Below are 14,566 nucleotides of genomic sequence, written 5' to 3' on the forward strand. Positions count from 1 at the left end.
AAATTTCATTTGTAATGTATTTCGATAGATTACTCAAGGTCAGTAATGTATTCTAAATACTTTGGATTACTTCTTCAGCACTGGTAGATTTTTTTCACTTGTTTTGACTATAAAAACTCTGTCAGTACAGTAAGACAAAATACACATGTTAAAAATACATTCTCTGAAAAACCCAAATATCTCATGCAGTGTTGTTTCTAAAACAAGATCAATCAAACTGATCTTGTTTTAAGGATTTTTAGATATTTTTTACAGGAAAACAATACAAAATTTATTATCAAGTATATGATTTTTGCCCTAATATCAAAGGTTTTACTAGAAAAAAAGAAATTATGATCCAATGTGAATTTGCTTGATAAAAAAAATATGATTGTGTCTGGTGACGTGCTCATAAAATGGCTAGAAATAGCATTTTATCTTTATCTGACAAATTTACACAAGGTTTATTTCTATTTCTTCTGCCCCAAACTTACTTCAAACGTACTTCTCTGTCTGCTCGTATGAATGTAACACATCATAAGAAAGTGTTTCACCGCTGTTCAAATAAACTTTGGATCACATAATTTATATGGATAAATGTTTTCCATCTGAAAGGACTAAATATTAAATGAAACAAATGACAATAAAATGCAAAGTAATCTCTTCAGTAATCAAAATACTTTTTGAATGTAAATGTATTCTTATGACTAATTATTTAAATTGTAACTATAGCAGAATACAGTTACTTAAATTGTGTATTTTATATATGTATTCCCATTACATGTATTTTGTTACTCCCCAACACTGCCCGTAGGTTTAGTATAGATAGAAGTATACGTTAAAGCTGCAAAATCTCACCATATCTTTTTCTCCTGCCTACGTATGCAGTTGTTAGCCATCCATATTGAAAATATTCATTCGAAAGGTATTTATGTTGCAAGTCTGTCAATTTTAATAAGCCAATTGGCAGATGATTCAACATCTTTTTCTTCACAACATCTTCACAATTTTTTAAAAATGAACAGCAAATTCCTTCTGGTTTTGCCATAAATGTGAACTGTTACCTATAAAATACTCCAGAGATCTTACAATAAGCAATATCCCATTAAATCCGAAGTCATATTGTATAACTCTAAGTTAAACTTCTAACCACTTATCCTTTCTATTCAAAGCAAATTAAATAACTGGTTACAGCGAGATCTCTCTATATCAGTTAAAGTGTTCCTTTCTAAAGTGAATGCAATGTCATGTGTAATCTACCCCACAATGGAATTAGATGTTCCTTTGGAGATTTGTAGAAAATTGGACATAATTATAGCAGACTTTATTTGGAATTCTTAATTTAAAAGTGTTATGACGGCCCAGCACACTGTAGGGGGTTTTGATTTAGTAGATTTTTTTCACACTTAACTAATTTTAAATCAAATGGATAAATCTGTCCTTAAATAATCCTACATCTCTTTTCAACATCATACAAAATCTAATTTTCAGTTCTTGTTGGTTTTTGTTACATTGTAATCTCAAAACTTGCCTTAACTTTAGTCAATTTACACAAACAAGCTTTATAATGTTGGTCCCTCATATATAACCATACATTCTCTCCATATAAATGTTTCATCTGAAACAATAAGAAAATAAGATGTAAAAACAAGTTCCTTTTCTTTTCTTTTGGTTTGATAAGAATATTATTTTATTAAGCCAACTCTTGGATGAAAGGGGCGTCTGGTTTTCCTATGAACGGTTCACGCAATATTTTTTGGTAACACTTTTTATGAAGCCAATATTTATAATGTATTGTAAAGGCATTATACATGCATTATACTGCATTCACAATGTCTCATAATACACTTATAATAAGTTCTCATATATAATTATAACAACAGTTATAATGCAGTACATTATAAGACTTCCCCTATTTGTTTATACTTTAGAGTATAATGCATTATAACACAAGCAACATCCAATTATAACACAGAAGAAGCTAATAAAAATACTCGTATAAGTGCTCTCATGCATAAGCAGTATAGTGTAAACAGTCAAAAGGATTTATGACGTGATCACATTATAAGTGGTCTTGGTCTGTGTAACTCGCACACACAAACACAAGACGAGACAGTCACAATGTCGGAGAAAACTGCTTTATTCCAACAAAGCAGGCAACAGTACAAAAACAGGGCAAATCCAGTGAAGAATGGTCAGGGTGAGCGTTAAATCGAAGCCGGGGAATCAAGATAGGGTAAAGGGGCAAATCCAGGAGAGAGTGGTCAACGAGGCGTGAGGGGTCAAAGCCGGGGTAATCAGAATAAGAATAACAAGTGGGAGCAAAAGACAGGGGAACAAGGGGAGCTGGCAAGCTAAGAGGTGAACGAGAGGAGGTCAAAACTAGACGAGACTAGCGGGGGGCAAAGACACAGGAAACTAAATACAATAACCAACAACCGTGCGATGAAAGGGTAGTGATATATATAGGGGCGAGTGCAGGTGTAAACCATGACAGGTGATGAGACGAGTGCAGGTGAAACTAATGTGCAGGAGTGCAGATGACGCGAGTGCAGGTGGTCATAATGTTCTGGGGGATTGGAAACGTGTGAGAAACTCGAGGAAGGGAGATTGCCTACGAGCATGGGAGCGAGTAGGAGCAAAGTGGGCGTGAGGGCTTGAGCGACCAAAAAGAGCGTGCGAGCTCGAGAGGGCGGAACGAGCGTGGGAGCTCGAGGGGGCGGAACGAGCGTGGAAGCTCGAGGGGGCGGAGCGAGGGAGCGGGGTTTGTGACAGTCTGATTAAGTAAAGTTACAAAAATCAGTATCTTCTTATAAACAGCCATAACATAAACTTGAAACATACAAAACATTACAAGTCAAATTTATACAACGGAAGTTATTTATAAAATAAGTCTCCAAATAAGATTTGCAAACATTAAAATTTATTAAATAGACTCCAGCTTTTTTTCCCCCAGAAGATTGGCTGTGATACATACATAAAATTTTCTCAAGAGAGAGTTTGTGACATACTGTATTTTAACTCAAAATATCTCAAAATGTACATTGAATTTGTGTAATTTATTATTTTGTGCATATGTAATGTATATAACTTCCAAAACCACTTGTAATTATATCCACTTATACTTATAGCCACTTAAAAATGTATTATGGATGTTTATAAGAAGACATTGATTTTGTCATTTTACTTAAAGCATACCTATATGCATATACATACAGTATTATAAGGTGTATTGAGACATTACTAATGCATCTTAATGCCTTTACAATAAATTATATATCCCCACAAGCAACTATGCCATAATATTTGTGCAATTTCTGATTGTGTCAAATTACTACTTCTCAATAGGTTAAATAGAAACAATTAAAGAAAATACAGTAGATGTCTTTACCTGCTTGTATAAGCTTTTGGAATAACAGATTCAATTATATTGAATGGAAATAAGTCTGGCTTCTCAGGGGAAAAAATTTCTTCTACACAACAAAGTAGTTAATGTCTCTTTTAGGATTATTCATAATTTTTACCCATTCAATTACAAACCAGCAAAGTTTAATGACAGTACAGTGGGTATTTATTCAGAATAGGCTTTCTTCCGCTGCGATCTCCACGTGAAAGGGTCATTAGCAGCTCTATCCCGCTAAGGGGCACTATAATCATTGAATTTCAACAGGTTTGAGCTGAACGCCTCAAAAAAGCCTCAAAGCTGTTGGAGGCGGTACGGTCAAGTTAAGCTTGTTTTGCCAACTGCCATAAAATAGAAGAAAAGATAAGAAAGAAGAAAAACAACTAATTTAAAAACACCACAACATTTATTTTCTGGATAAACGTTGCAATGGAGATGCTTGATAAAGACTTTACTGCAACATTCACAAGGACGTCTACGCATTGGAGAGATATTTGTTTGCATTTATTCATTCACATTTAATTAGATAAATTATCACTTGTGAGTATTCTTATACATATGCACAGACATTATGTGCAATCATCATTTTAAAACAATTGTGACAAAAAAAAAAACTGTTAAGACTCTGAACCTGTGCTTTATTGTAATGTGCCCATAGGCTAGCCCATATATTCAATTTTTAAAGAGGATTATCAAATGTGAAGTAATTATTTTATATGTATAACAATTGTGTCATATTGTGTTATATTCTCCTGGCAATAAAAACTAAAGAAAACATTAACAGAATCCAAATTTATGGGAGCAGAATACTTGAATGAAAATGAAATATAAAATATCTGAAAATGTTTTCCATTACATGAATTAAAGTGGAAGTTAGTATTGTGACCACATTATTTGTATAACATTTGTCTCAATGCATGCGTTTGAGAATTATGCTGCACATGTAATATCCAGAAATGCCATGCAGTTCAAACCTGTAGGTTACAAGCTTTGTTATTCATTATCTGTTGTAGTATTTTATAAGTAGTTAATATTTGCTATTAACCAATGTTGCTCCTTAGTGATTATTTGCATTCAGATACAACCCCGATAGTCTATTGGCAACATACAAATACATAACAAAGTGTGTTGAGAGTGTCGCTCCAATTATGTGGAGCATAACGTTGCTGTGTCTGTACGACCAGGATTCGATTCTGCATTTGGCGTATTATTAGTCCCATTCTGTTTCTTGACTCCGCTCTTAATATTTTCTTTATTACTATTTAAAATAAATAATAAATAATATTAAAGTAGTTGTACTATAGTAATATTGTAGTAACCATGATTTCTTTGGCTGAAAACATAGATTTGATGATGTTAACAATGGTGTTACTACTGTAATATGATATTAATATAGTAACCATGTTTCATTTTGAGGTTACAATTATTGGATTATTCATTCAATTGCTGATTGATTTTATAATGTTGCATAATATTTGGGAACAGCATTTAGACAAGACAAAGATGTTCAGGTTTCATTCAATGTCATAATCTAACCAAACCATCATATTGTGAACATTGTGCAAAAGTTAACATGGACACATTGCTTGATAATGTGCACCATTTCACACCGAATAAAGAAACCTCATTTGAATTACATTGCCATATAAAATCCCGGGCTGATTTCTCTTCCCAGTCCAGCCCTGGCTGATCATTTTGTTTTTTAACCGAATCGAATCTCCTTCCTCTGTAAGTTTTTTTTAAGTTTTTTTTTTATCTTGCAGGACACAGAACAAAATGTTTTTTTGTGTTATCTGCTGGATGAAGTTTACTTACTACTTGTATCCAAACAGACATTAAGTAAAGCTGGTCTCAAACCCGTGATTTGCAGAAAAAGATGGTATGAAACAATGCGAGCGCACAGTCCCTGAGTTATCAATCCACATCCAACAACCCAACTTCAGTTTTTAACTACTCCATACCAACCGCTGTAACTTTAAAGAACATTATTTAAAACAAAATATTTGAGCGGGTCTAACACATTTAGTGAAACACTGCCGAATATCCGGGTAAATTATAACACAGGTTAACATCATTAATTAAATGCGTTGTTGTTGTTGTTTTTTCATTAGAGCTAACAAATAAAATTATGAATGTTCACAATGTATTTTTGTTTTGATTTTCAGGAAGATAATAACATTTCTAATTTCTATAAAGAAATTTCTTTTTTATTGAAAAAGGCTGACATTTGAGAATTTTTTTCTGTATACCATTCCATGAGATAACTAAGCTATAACTTAAATGCTGCCATTCATTTTACATTGTTAGATTGTCTTCCACACATCAAAATGTAAAATAAATAAATGCAATACAAATAATAATATTAACAATTTAATATTAATAACTCTCTCTAATCGTCACACTACTAAACGATTGTGACAAAAGTGTCCCTTTTCACCTCCTGGTGGTGATTTTGTGAACATGTCTCATTTATGAAAATTTCAAGTTTTCGTGCGGCGGTATTAAGGCTCAATCTGGTTGATTACCCACTGTATTTCACCCAATTTGTCCTTTTGTCATCACTATACAGAAACAATTGACCTCCGGTTTTGGAATTGTTTATTGTAGTGTAAATTTTATTTATTAGCCAAAACATTGAAGTTAGAACCTTTTTAATATTATTTTTTATTTTTTTGTATTTTTTTTTGTTGGCAAAACTATATGTGTAAAATTCTCAAAGAAAATCGTGGCATTCTTAGCTTCAAAAAATATGTTGAATTATATATATATTTTTTAAATGTCTCAGTTACTATTGTAACCTCCGTTCTCTGATGGAGGGAACGAGAATTTGTGTCGATGAAGTGATTTACTTCATCGTTGTATCGATTTACTTCAGAAACATTCACTGATTGACTGGAGTCGTGTACTTCTATGCTCCCTAAATGTGACTTTTGGACCGTCAAAGTGCTGGCACCCGTGTGCATCCATTATAAGGACCTGAGAACTATATCTTCTTCTAAAAATCTTAATTTGTGTTCTGCTGAAGAAAGACAGTCATACACATCTGGGATGGCATCAGGGTAAGTGAATAATTAGAGAACTTTCATTTTTGGTTGAACAATTCCTTTAAATTATGTGAGAAACATTTAAGCCTTTATACAATTATCTTCATCTCCAAAATGTTAAGTATTTTCTATTGTTGAAAAGTGGTTATATTTAAAGGTAGAGGGGGGTTAAGAGATTTAACATTTCTATGAAATACTAAAAATGTAACTATAGAAATATGTTTATAATATGAAATATTTGTAAATCCTGAACGTTTCTAAAGCTGTAAATGTGTAAAAATGTTTTCATTTTAGATGCAGTCAATAAGTCCATATTGTCCATATTGTACAAATACACTTCTATCCAAACATACAAAAATGTACGTTTAAATCTGATCTATGAATAACAATAGTAATATTGTATAGTAATTACATTACTATACACACAGTAAAAGTGTATAGTAATGATATCAGGATAAAAATACAGTTCCAAATCAGTGAATAAAAGTCAGTTGCATTACCTGTAAGTAAGGTAGTATCTTGCACAGTGTCTGTCCAAAGAACCAGGTTTCTGTGATGTCCACCACAAGACTTGCAGGAAGACATGTGATTGTGACCAGGATGTCAGCGAAGGACAGGTTTACAATAAAGTAGTTGGTCACCGTACGCATGTTATGATTTTTCCAAACTGCAAAACAAACTAACAAGAAAATTAGCCTTTGAAGAACACTGCATGTCCAAGAATCTCTGTAATAATAAATTACTGCAAAACCATTGAAAACATATTCTGTTACACAAAATTAATTGAACTTCAAAGGACACTTTTACACTCCAATGGGATGTGACTGAACATTCTCGTCTCCATATTATCAAAGACTACATTTGGCCTTGCTGTCTGGATCTGTATACTACTCGATGAAGAGTAAATGTTATGAAACACAGTATACAAATTCCAGTAAATTATTTTGGTTGGAAAGAGCAGCACATGAATGTAAATGGACATCTGAACGTCTCATAAATAAGACATGAATTAGCACTATCAGTCGCCATCACAGATAAGCAGCTGCGTGAGATCAGTTTTTCAACATGTTTAGCATGCTGAATGAAATAAAAAATGCAAAGGTCATCATAAAAAAAGCACAACAAAATGTATGCTTTTCAGAAAACTGATGAAATACTTCAAGCTCTGATACTTGAGTACTGGGATAAAACAGGCTACAGAACTGTAATACTAAAAGTGTAACACTTTACATTCACCATCCCATTGTTAAGAGTTTATAAAGGGTTTGGAGCAAATCATAATTTAATAATAAAGCATAATATAATAAGTTAAATGTAATAAATGTTTATAATGTAATAATATTCTGAAAATATAATAAATTTGTAAGCCCATAATGTAAAAACATTTATTTGCAAAATGTAATAGGTTTTTACATTATGAGAAATGTATTACATTATAAACTCTACCAAAAACATTTAAAAAAAATGTTTTCCCCTTTTTTATTAATTTTCAAAACAAAACAATACTATTATTATTAAGGCATAAAAAAACATTTTACAGCAGTACTTTTTTTAAATCAAAATCTGTTCTGAAACTACTTTAAAAATACACCAAATTGAAATAATTATGCATTTATTATTATGAATAGTATTAGTATTATCATTAACACACATTACTACTAATATACAGTATCTACTAACACATACTACTTATATTAATAATAATAATAATCATATATGTTATATATTTATTTTTGTATTTATATACATGAGCCAAAGACACTTGTAATCCTAAATGTAAAGAACATATTAAATGTTTTTTTAACTTTATAACTAAAGTTTCAGGATGTTATGTACGACTATAGAGTTCTGGTAGAGATGGCATTCAAAATGGTTTTGACAAATTGTGGAGATATTTGAGGGGATTCTTTATTGGAATATCAGATCTGAAAAGAGAGAAACTAGTGTAGGAGAAATGTTCCCCTACAGAGCCAAGGTTCTGAATTTCTGCAAGGCTAAATGGGAGAGCGTCAGCAATTAGATTTTTATGGCTGGGAATATGTTCTGTTTTAAAAATAAATTTGTTGCATGCCACTGTCCAGATCAAACGTAAATAAATAAATCCTAAAACAGAGAAGAATTTTAATATGATGGATAGATGTGCATGGCTCGGAGAGATGAAGAGGAAATCATAGAGCAATTTAATGGTCGAGGTAGGGGATTGTATGATTATTTGTCAGTATTCAACAAAGGTCTTCAAATAGCATGTCAAAGATTTTAGGGCTGCTTTTACATTCAAAAGTCAGACGTACTGCAAAGCTCTCCATCTTACTCCGAAAAGATGCCAGAAGTTTAGGTTGATTGGCATGACTTTGACGGCTGAAGTGATGTTGACCTTAGCTATCCAAGCTCCCCTTCTGACTGATTTGATTAGTTTGATCATTTGCTCCATGTTGTGATGGTGCAGGGAACATTTGTCAATGGATATGGGTTGTTTTATGGTATTGTAGATCTATTATGAGGCACTTTTTTCCAAGAAATGTTCTGGTAGATACTCTGATGGGGCTGATGCAAAATAGTTTAAATGGAGGTGCATCGAAGGAACTGACCATGAAGCCGGATTCGGTCAGGGGGCTCAGAGTTGTTGGAATTTGGGAAGCAGTGGGGAACAAGAGAGGTAGATTTGAATGGGAGGAAATGGCAACCTGAGGTAAAGGGCCGGAAACCACTTATAATCCATTTAGCAATTGTAGGGATAAAATGCCTTGTTGAGTCCATTGGTGAGATGGTCATCTGAGAAGGCGAGGCGGAGGATGTGGGGAATTAGAGGGCCTTTCTGGCGGAGGAGAATTTGGGCTACTCAAGCAACGTCTTGGAGGGGTAAAGCTTGGGCAATGCACTTGGTGGCCTCATCTTAAGAGTGAACATTCTAGTGAGGAGCCTGAAATGAAGACCCTTGTTTGGAATCGAGAATCAGTAGAGGAGATTATGGAGATAAGTTGATATGTTTCCTCTTCTGGAGGAATGCGATGATGCTCCAGAGAAGCTGTCATGGTTTGCCATGTTAGATGCCGGAATAATGGCATACTCAACTACTTCAATGACTGGCTCATCCTGGCCCACTCCCGAGAGTTACTATGCGCCCACAGGGACCAGGCACCTCAGCCATTAAGGGCTTCAGGTCAACTGGGAAAAGAGCAAGCTCACCCCGGTTCAGAGAATCTTTTTTCTTGGCATGGAGTTAGACTCATCCTCAATGTCAGCACGCCTCACCAACAAGCGCGCGCAGTCAGTGTTGAAATGCCTCGCCGCGTTCAGGCATTTTAAAACGTAAAAAATTTCCAGAGGCTCCTGGGGCATATGTCGTCCTCCGCGGCAGTCACGCCGCTTGGGTTGATGCATAAGAGACTGCTTCAGCACTGGCTCCAGACTCGAGTCCCGAGACAAGCATGGTGCCTTGGCACGCACCATGTGTTCATCACCCCCGCCTGCCACCAAACTTTCAAACCCTGGACAGACGTCTGCTTTCTACGGACAGGATGCCCCTTGCAGCAGGTGTCCCGATGCGTCCTGGTCACCACAGAGGCCTCCAAATTGGGTTGGGGTGCCATGTGCAATGGGCACGCAGCCACGGGCCGTTGGAAAGGGGCCACGCTGCACTGGCACATAAACTGCCTAGAGTTGTTGGCTGTACTTTTAGCCCTGCGGAGGTTTCTCCCACTAACTCATGGCAAACATTTCTTGATCCGATCAGACAGCACCACCACGGTAGCATACATAAATCGCCAAGACGGCGTATGGTCCCGTCACATGTCACAACTCGCCCGTCGTCTCCTCCTTTGGAGCCAGCAGCAACTCAAGTTGTTGCGTGCCACTCACATCCCGGGCAACCTCAACGTGGTAGCGGACGCGCTATCACGACAACGCTTGCCCAGTTGAGAGTGGAGGCTTCACCCCCAGTCAGTCCAGCTGATTTGTGAATGGTTCGGCAAGGCCTACGTAGACCTGTTTGCCTCCCGAGAGACCTACCACTGCCCGCTCTGGTACGCCTGAACAGAGGGTCCCCTCGGGGCAGACATGCTGGCACACAGCTGGCCCACGGGGCTTCGCAAGTACGCATTTCCCCCAGTGAGCCTCCTTGCACAGGTGCTGTGCAAGGTCAGGGAGGACGGGGAACAAGTCACTCAAGTGGCTCCATATTGGCCAACTCGGACTTGGTTCTCGGATCTCGTACTCCTCGCGACAGCCCCTCCCTGGCAAATCCACCTGAGGAAGGACCTTTTTTCTCAGGGAAGGGGCATACTCTTGCATCCGCACCCAGAACTCTGAAACCTCCATGTCTGGCCCCTGGAAGGGATGCGGAAGATCTAGCTGATCTACCACCTGCTGTCGTAGACATGATCAACCAAGCCAGAGCTCCCTCTACCAGGCAACTTTACGCCCTGAGGTGGTGCTTGTTCGCTGTCCACCCCAACACAGTAGACGGCAAGTCTTTGGTAAGCACGACTTAATTATCAGGTTCCTAAGAGGCACCCGGAGGTTAAATCCCTCCCGGCCAAGCCTGTTCCCCTCTTGGGATTTCTCAGTGGTCCTCTCGGGCCTTAAGAGAACCCCCTTCGAGCCGCTAAAATCAGTCGGACTCCTGATCAAGCTCGCCTCCATAAAAAGGGCCGGGGACCTGCAAGCGTTCTCTGTCAGCAACACCTGCCTGGAGTTCGGTCCGGCAGACACTCATGTGATCCTAAGACCGCAACTGGGCTACGTGCCCAAGGTTTCTACCACTCCCTTCAGGGACCAGTTAGTGAACCTGCAAGCGCTGCCCCGGGAGGAGGCAGGCCCAGCCCCTTCGTTGCAGTGTCCGGTACATACTTTGCGTATCTACTTGACCACACGCAGAGCTTTACACATTCTGAGCAGCTCTTTGTCTGCTTTGGTGGACAGCGGAAAGGGAATGCTGTCTCCAAACAGAGGCTTTACCACTGGGTAGTGGATGCCATTACATTGGCCTATCACACCCAGGCTGTACCCCCTTGCGGGTCCGAGCACACTCAACAAGAAGTGTTGCGTCCTCATGGGCACTGGCCAGGGGCACCTCCCTAGCAGACATATGCAGAACAGCGGGTTGGGCAACACCCAATAACATTGCAAGATTTTACAATCTCAGGGTTCTCAGGTCCGAGCCGGTAGAACTCAGTACATGCTGACAAACATTGCCCGGGTGGACCGCTTGCACCTAGCGCCCTTTCCCTCTGCTGAGGTAAAACCGTGTGCTCTTATCCCAGGATATCCCACTAACTCGGCTCCCTGGCCATTCAGCCACCTAATCCAATGTGGGTACTCAATCTACCCTGTACTGGAATAGGTGCTCCACAGGACGGGCTCCTACGTGGACTTATCCCCCTGTGTGTATTTTCCATGGTACGGTCCCCTTGCAAGCGGACCCACATCTCCCTTGGGCAGTTCCTACTGCCCCCTGGTCACCGTGTCTGTAGCAACTCCTCCCTACCAATGAGGCAGGATCTACCACCGTGGCACTTTCCACATGTGACCTAAAAACCCATGTGATGCATTCACCATGCTTTAACTCCCCCAGTCTGGGCAGTTTTCCCCCTGAAAGAATAGGAACTTTGAAAGATCGCCTTCCCCGATGTGTATGATAGCACTAAGATGGCCCCAGCGCGGCTGGTGCAGCCTACTCCCATGCTTGGCACGTTGCCATGTTCCCCCCTTTTGGGGGTAATGAACCAGAAGCCTTTGACGACTTTATGGGGCGTTGGGGAAGGGTAGGTGCAGTCTGACACAGCCGGTCACTTTGGCACGTAAAATACCTGCCCGCTCCTGTGTCAGCAGTACACGTACATGGCTCAGCACATGGCGTGATTTAAATTGGACCCCTAGTGTCGCTTCTTTGACACAACGTCAAAGTGAGCGACAGACGGCGAACGTATAGGTTATGGATGTAACCTCCATTCCCTGAAGGCGTGAACGAGATGTTGTGTCCTCCCGGCCACGTCACTGAACCGAGCCACTGTTGCAGCCAGTTGTCGAATGAAACAGACGCATTTACCTCCCTTCATACACGGGTAGTGACGTGGCCAGGAGGACACAACGTCTCGTTCCCTGGCTGGGAGCGGGACATGCAAATTCTGTCTGCCAATTTCTCATTGGCCTTTTCTCATAGATCAGAGATGCGAAAGGCTCTCAAGAGAGACCCCTAGTGTCGCTTCTTCGACACAACTTCTCGTTCCCTCCATCAGGTTACATCCGTAACCTAGATGATATTTTCTGCAATATGTGTTAATTTGTGTTGGATTTTTTAATAACTTATGCATTATATACTTTGTTGCATTGCTTTAGAAACATCTTGAGTTTCTTGAGAAAAGTTTATAATAATAATATTGATCAACATTACATCAGACTGAAAAGTGGCATAATGTGAAATTTAGCACTATAGTAAATGATATAGTAAATGATGTAGTTTGTTTGTTGAAGTCATTGTAAAAGGCTTATAAACATGTGACCGCACACTCTATATATTATTGCAGCAAGGTGCTATGCTACTTGTCAATTGCAAAAACCTAATGTTAGGCTAACATTGTCATGACATGATGCAGTGCAAAAACATTCTAACGATTGCTGTCCACACTGAATGTAAAATGTTGCGCGACACTGCAAAGATATTAACCTTTGCACAAGTGATTAACAAGTGATTGACTCAATGTTGTTGAGACTAGGACATAAACTCAGATTAATATAAACGAAATACCATTTATAGCATGTAATTTTATTGCATCGTGTCTTGTTTAGGGTGCCACAATAATGGAAACCATGTGATTGACTGAGTGTCCAATCACTTGTGACTAGGACAAAAACTATGATTTACATAAAAGAGATACCTTTTATCACATTGAGGCATAGTGTACAGCCAGCTAGTCATCGTCACAAAACAAACCCTGATGAGGCTGTGTGTTACAATGGTTTTACCACTGACTCTTGAAATTGCTTATTGCATCTGTGATATGGAGTTTCATAACAAAGTTTGGGAGGAGAATGTTAATTTAATCTGACCAATCAAATTGCCAGTGTACATAAACAGCTGCTTACATCCATTCTGCTATAATTCCTCCAGGATTTGGCTCCGCCCACTCACCCACGACAGATCCGTGCGACAGTTTTGGATGACATAAGGTGCGTACACACTGCCAGCGACTTTATCGCTGCAGGTCGCCAGTGGCTGGCGGTGAAGTCGCTAGTGGGTGTTCCCACTACTGGTTTTTGCTGTTGACAGCGAATCTCTTTTCTTGCCAATAAAAACAAACATTTTGGAGGGAAAAGACTAAATATAAATGGAATCAGTACATAAAATGCTTTATATCAAAGATGAATGAGAAACAAGGCGTGCTGTTTGCCAGAGCGGCTGTTTATCTGCGGCGAAAATGCAAACGCCGGTCTGTCTGGGTCCATAAAATCCCTGCGATCTCAGATACACCTTTCCACGCAGTATTTTTCTTAAAAATGTCCTTGTACGTGGGAAGAGACATAGAGCACTGGAAAATTTCTAACAGCAAGAATTAGCCTTTCATCCACCTTCCTGCAGGAGCTGAGAGAGAGAGAAAGGATCACGTGAGCTCTCCCGTCTTCTCTCCTATTGGCTGTCGCTTCCGTTAGTCGCTCCAAAGTTGAACTTTTCTCAACTTTGTCGCGTCGCTGGACACGCCCACATCTAGCACCAACGGTCGCGACAGCTCGTGTCGCCGGAAGTCGCTGTGCTCGCATTGAAAATGAATGGTATTGAGTCGCTGTCGCGCGCGATGTCGCTGGCAGTGTGTACGCACCTATACTACTCTGCGCAAATCATTTGCCCTCATCAGATAAGCTCTTCCATCACAATTGTTACGTTATTCACCAAAGCTGCCGCAGCACCCAATATTCATATTTCGTGGCAACGCTGGCTGCCAATTTAACCATTGTTATTGCAACATATATAGGGCCCTATCTTGCACCCGGCGCAAATGACTTTGTACACTGACGCATGTATCATTCCTATTTTGCCAGCGCAAAAAGGAGGCGTGTTTCGGCGCAAAAATTCCCTAGTGCTATTTTGCAGTTCCAGAAAACAATTACTCCAGAAAACAACACTGACTTTAGACTAGGTTTTTTC

At 39.0% G+C, this 14,566-nt stretch overlaps 1 protein-coding gene across 1 annotated transcript in view; it reads right to left on the reverse strand.

The window, feature by feature from the left end:
- The window catches only part of LOC127660472 (orexin receptor type 2-like), a 129,993-nt gene that overhangs the window by 59,542 nt on the left and 55,885 nt on the right, over positions 1–14,566 (reverse strand). Inside the window, exon 2 of the mRNA XM_052150733.1 lies at positions 6,927–7,105. Within this exon, the coding sequence (XP_052006693.1) occupies positions 6,927–7,105 (179 nt within the window). The remainder of the gene's footprint in view (positions 1–6,926; positions 7,106–14,566) is intronic.

The sequence above is a fragment of the Xyrauchen texanus genome, chromosome 20, assembly GCF_025860055.1.
Source record: "Xyrauchen texanus isolate HMW12.3.18 chromosome 20, RBS_HiC_50CHRs, whole genome shotgun sequence".
Classification (NCBI taxonomy): domain Eukaryota; kingdom Metazoa; phylum Chordata; class Actinopteri; order Cypriniformes; family Catostomidae; genus Xyrauchen; species Xyrauchen texanus.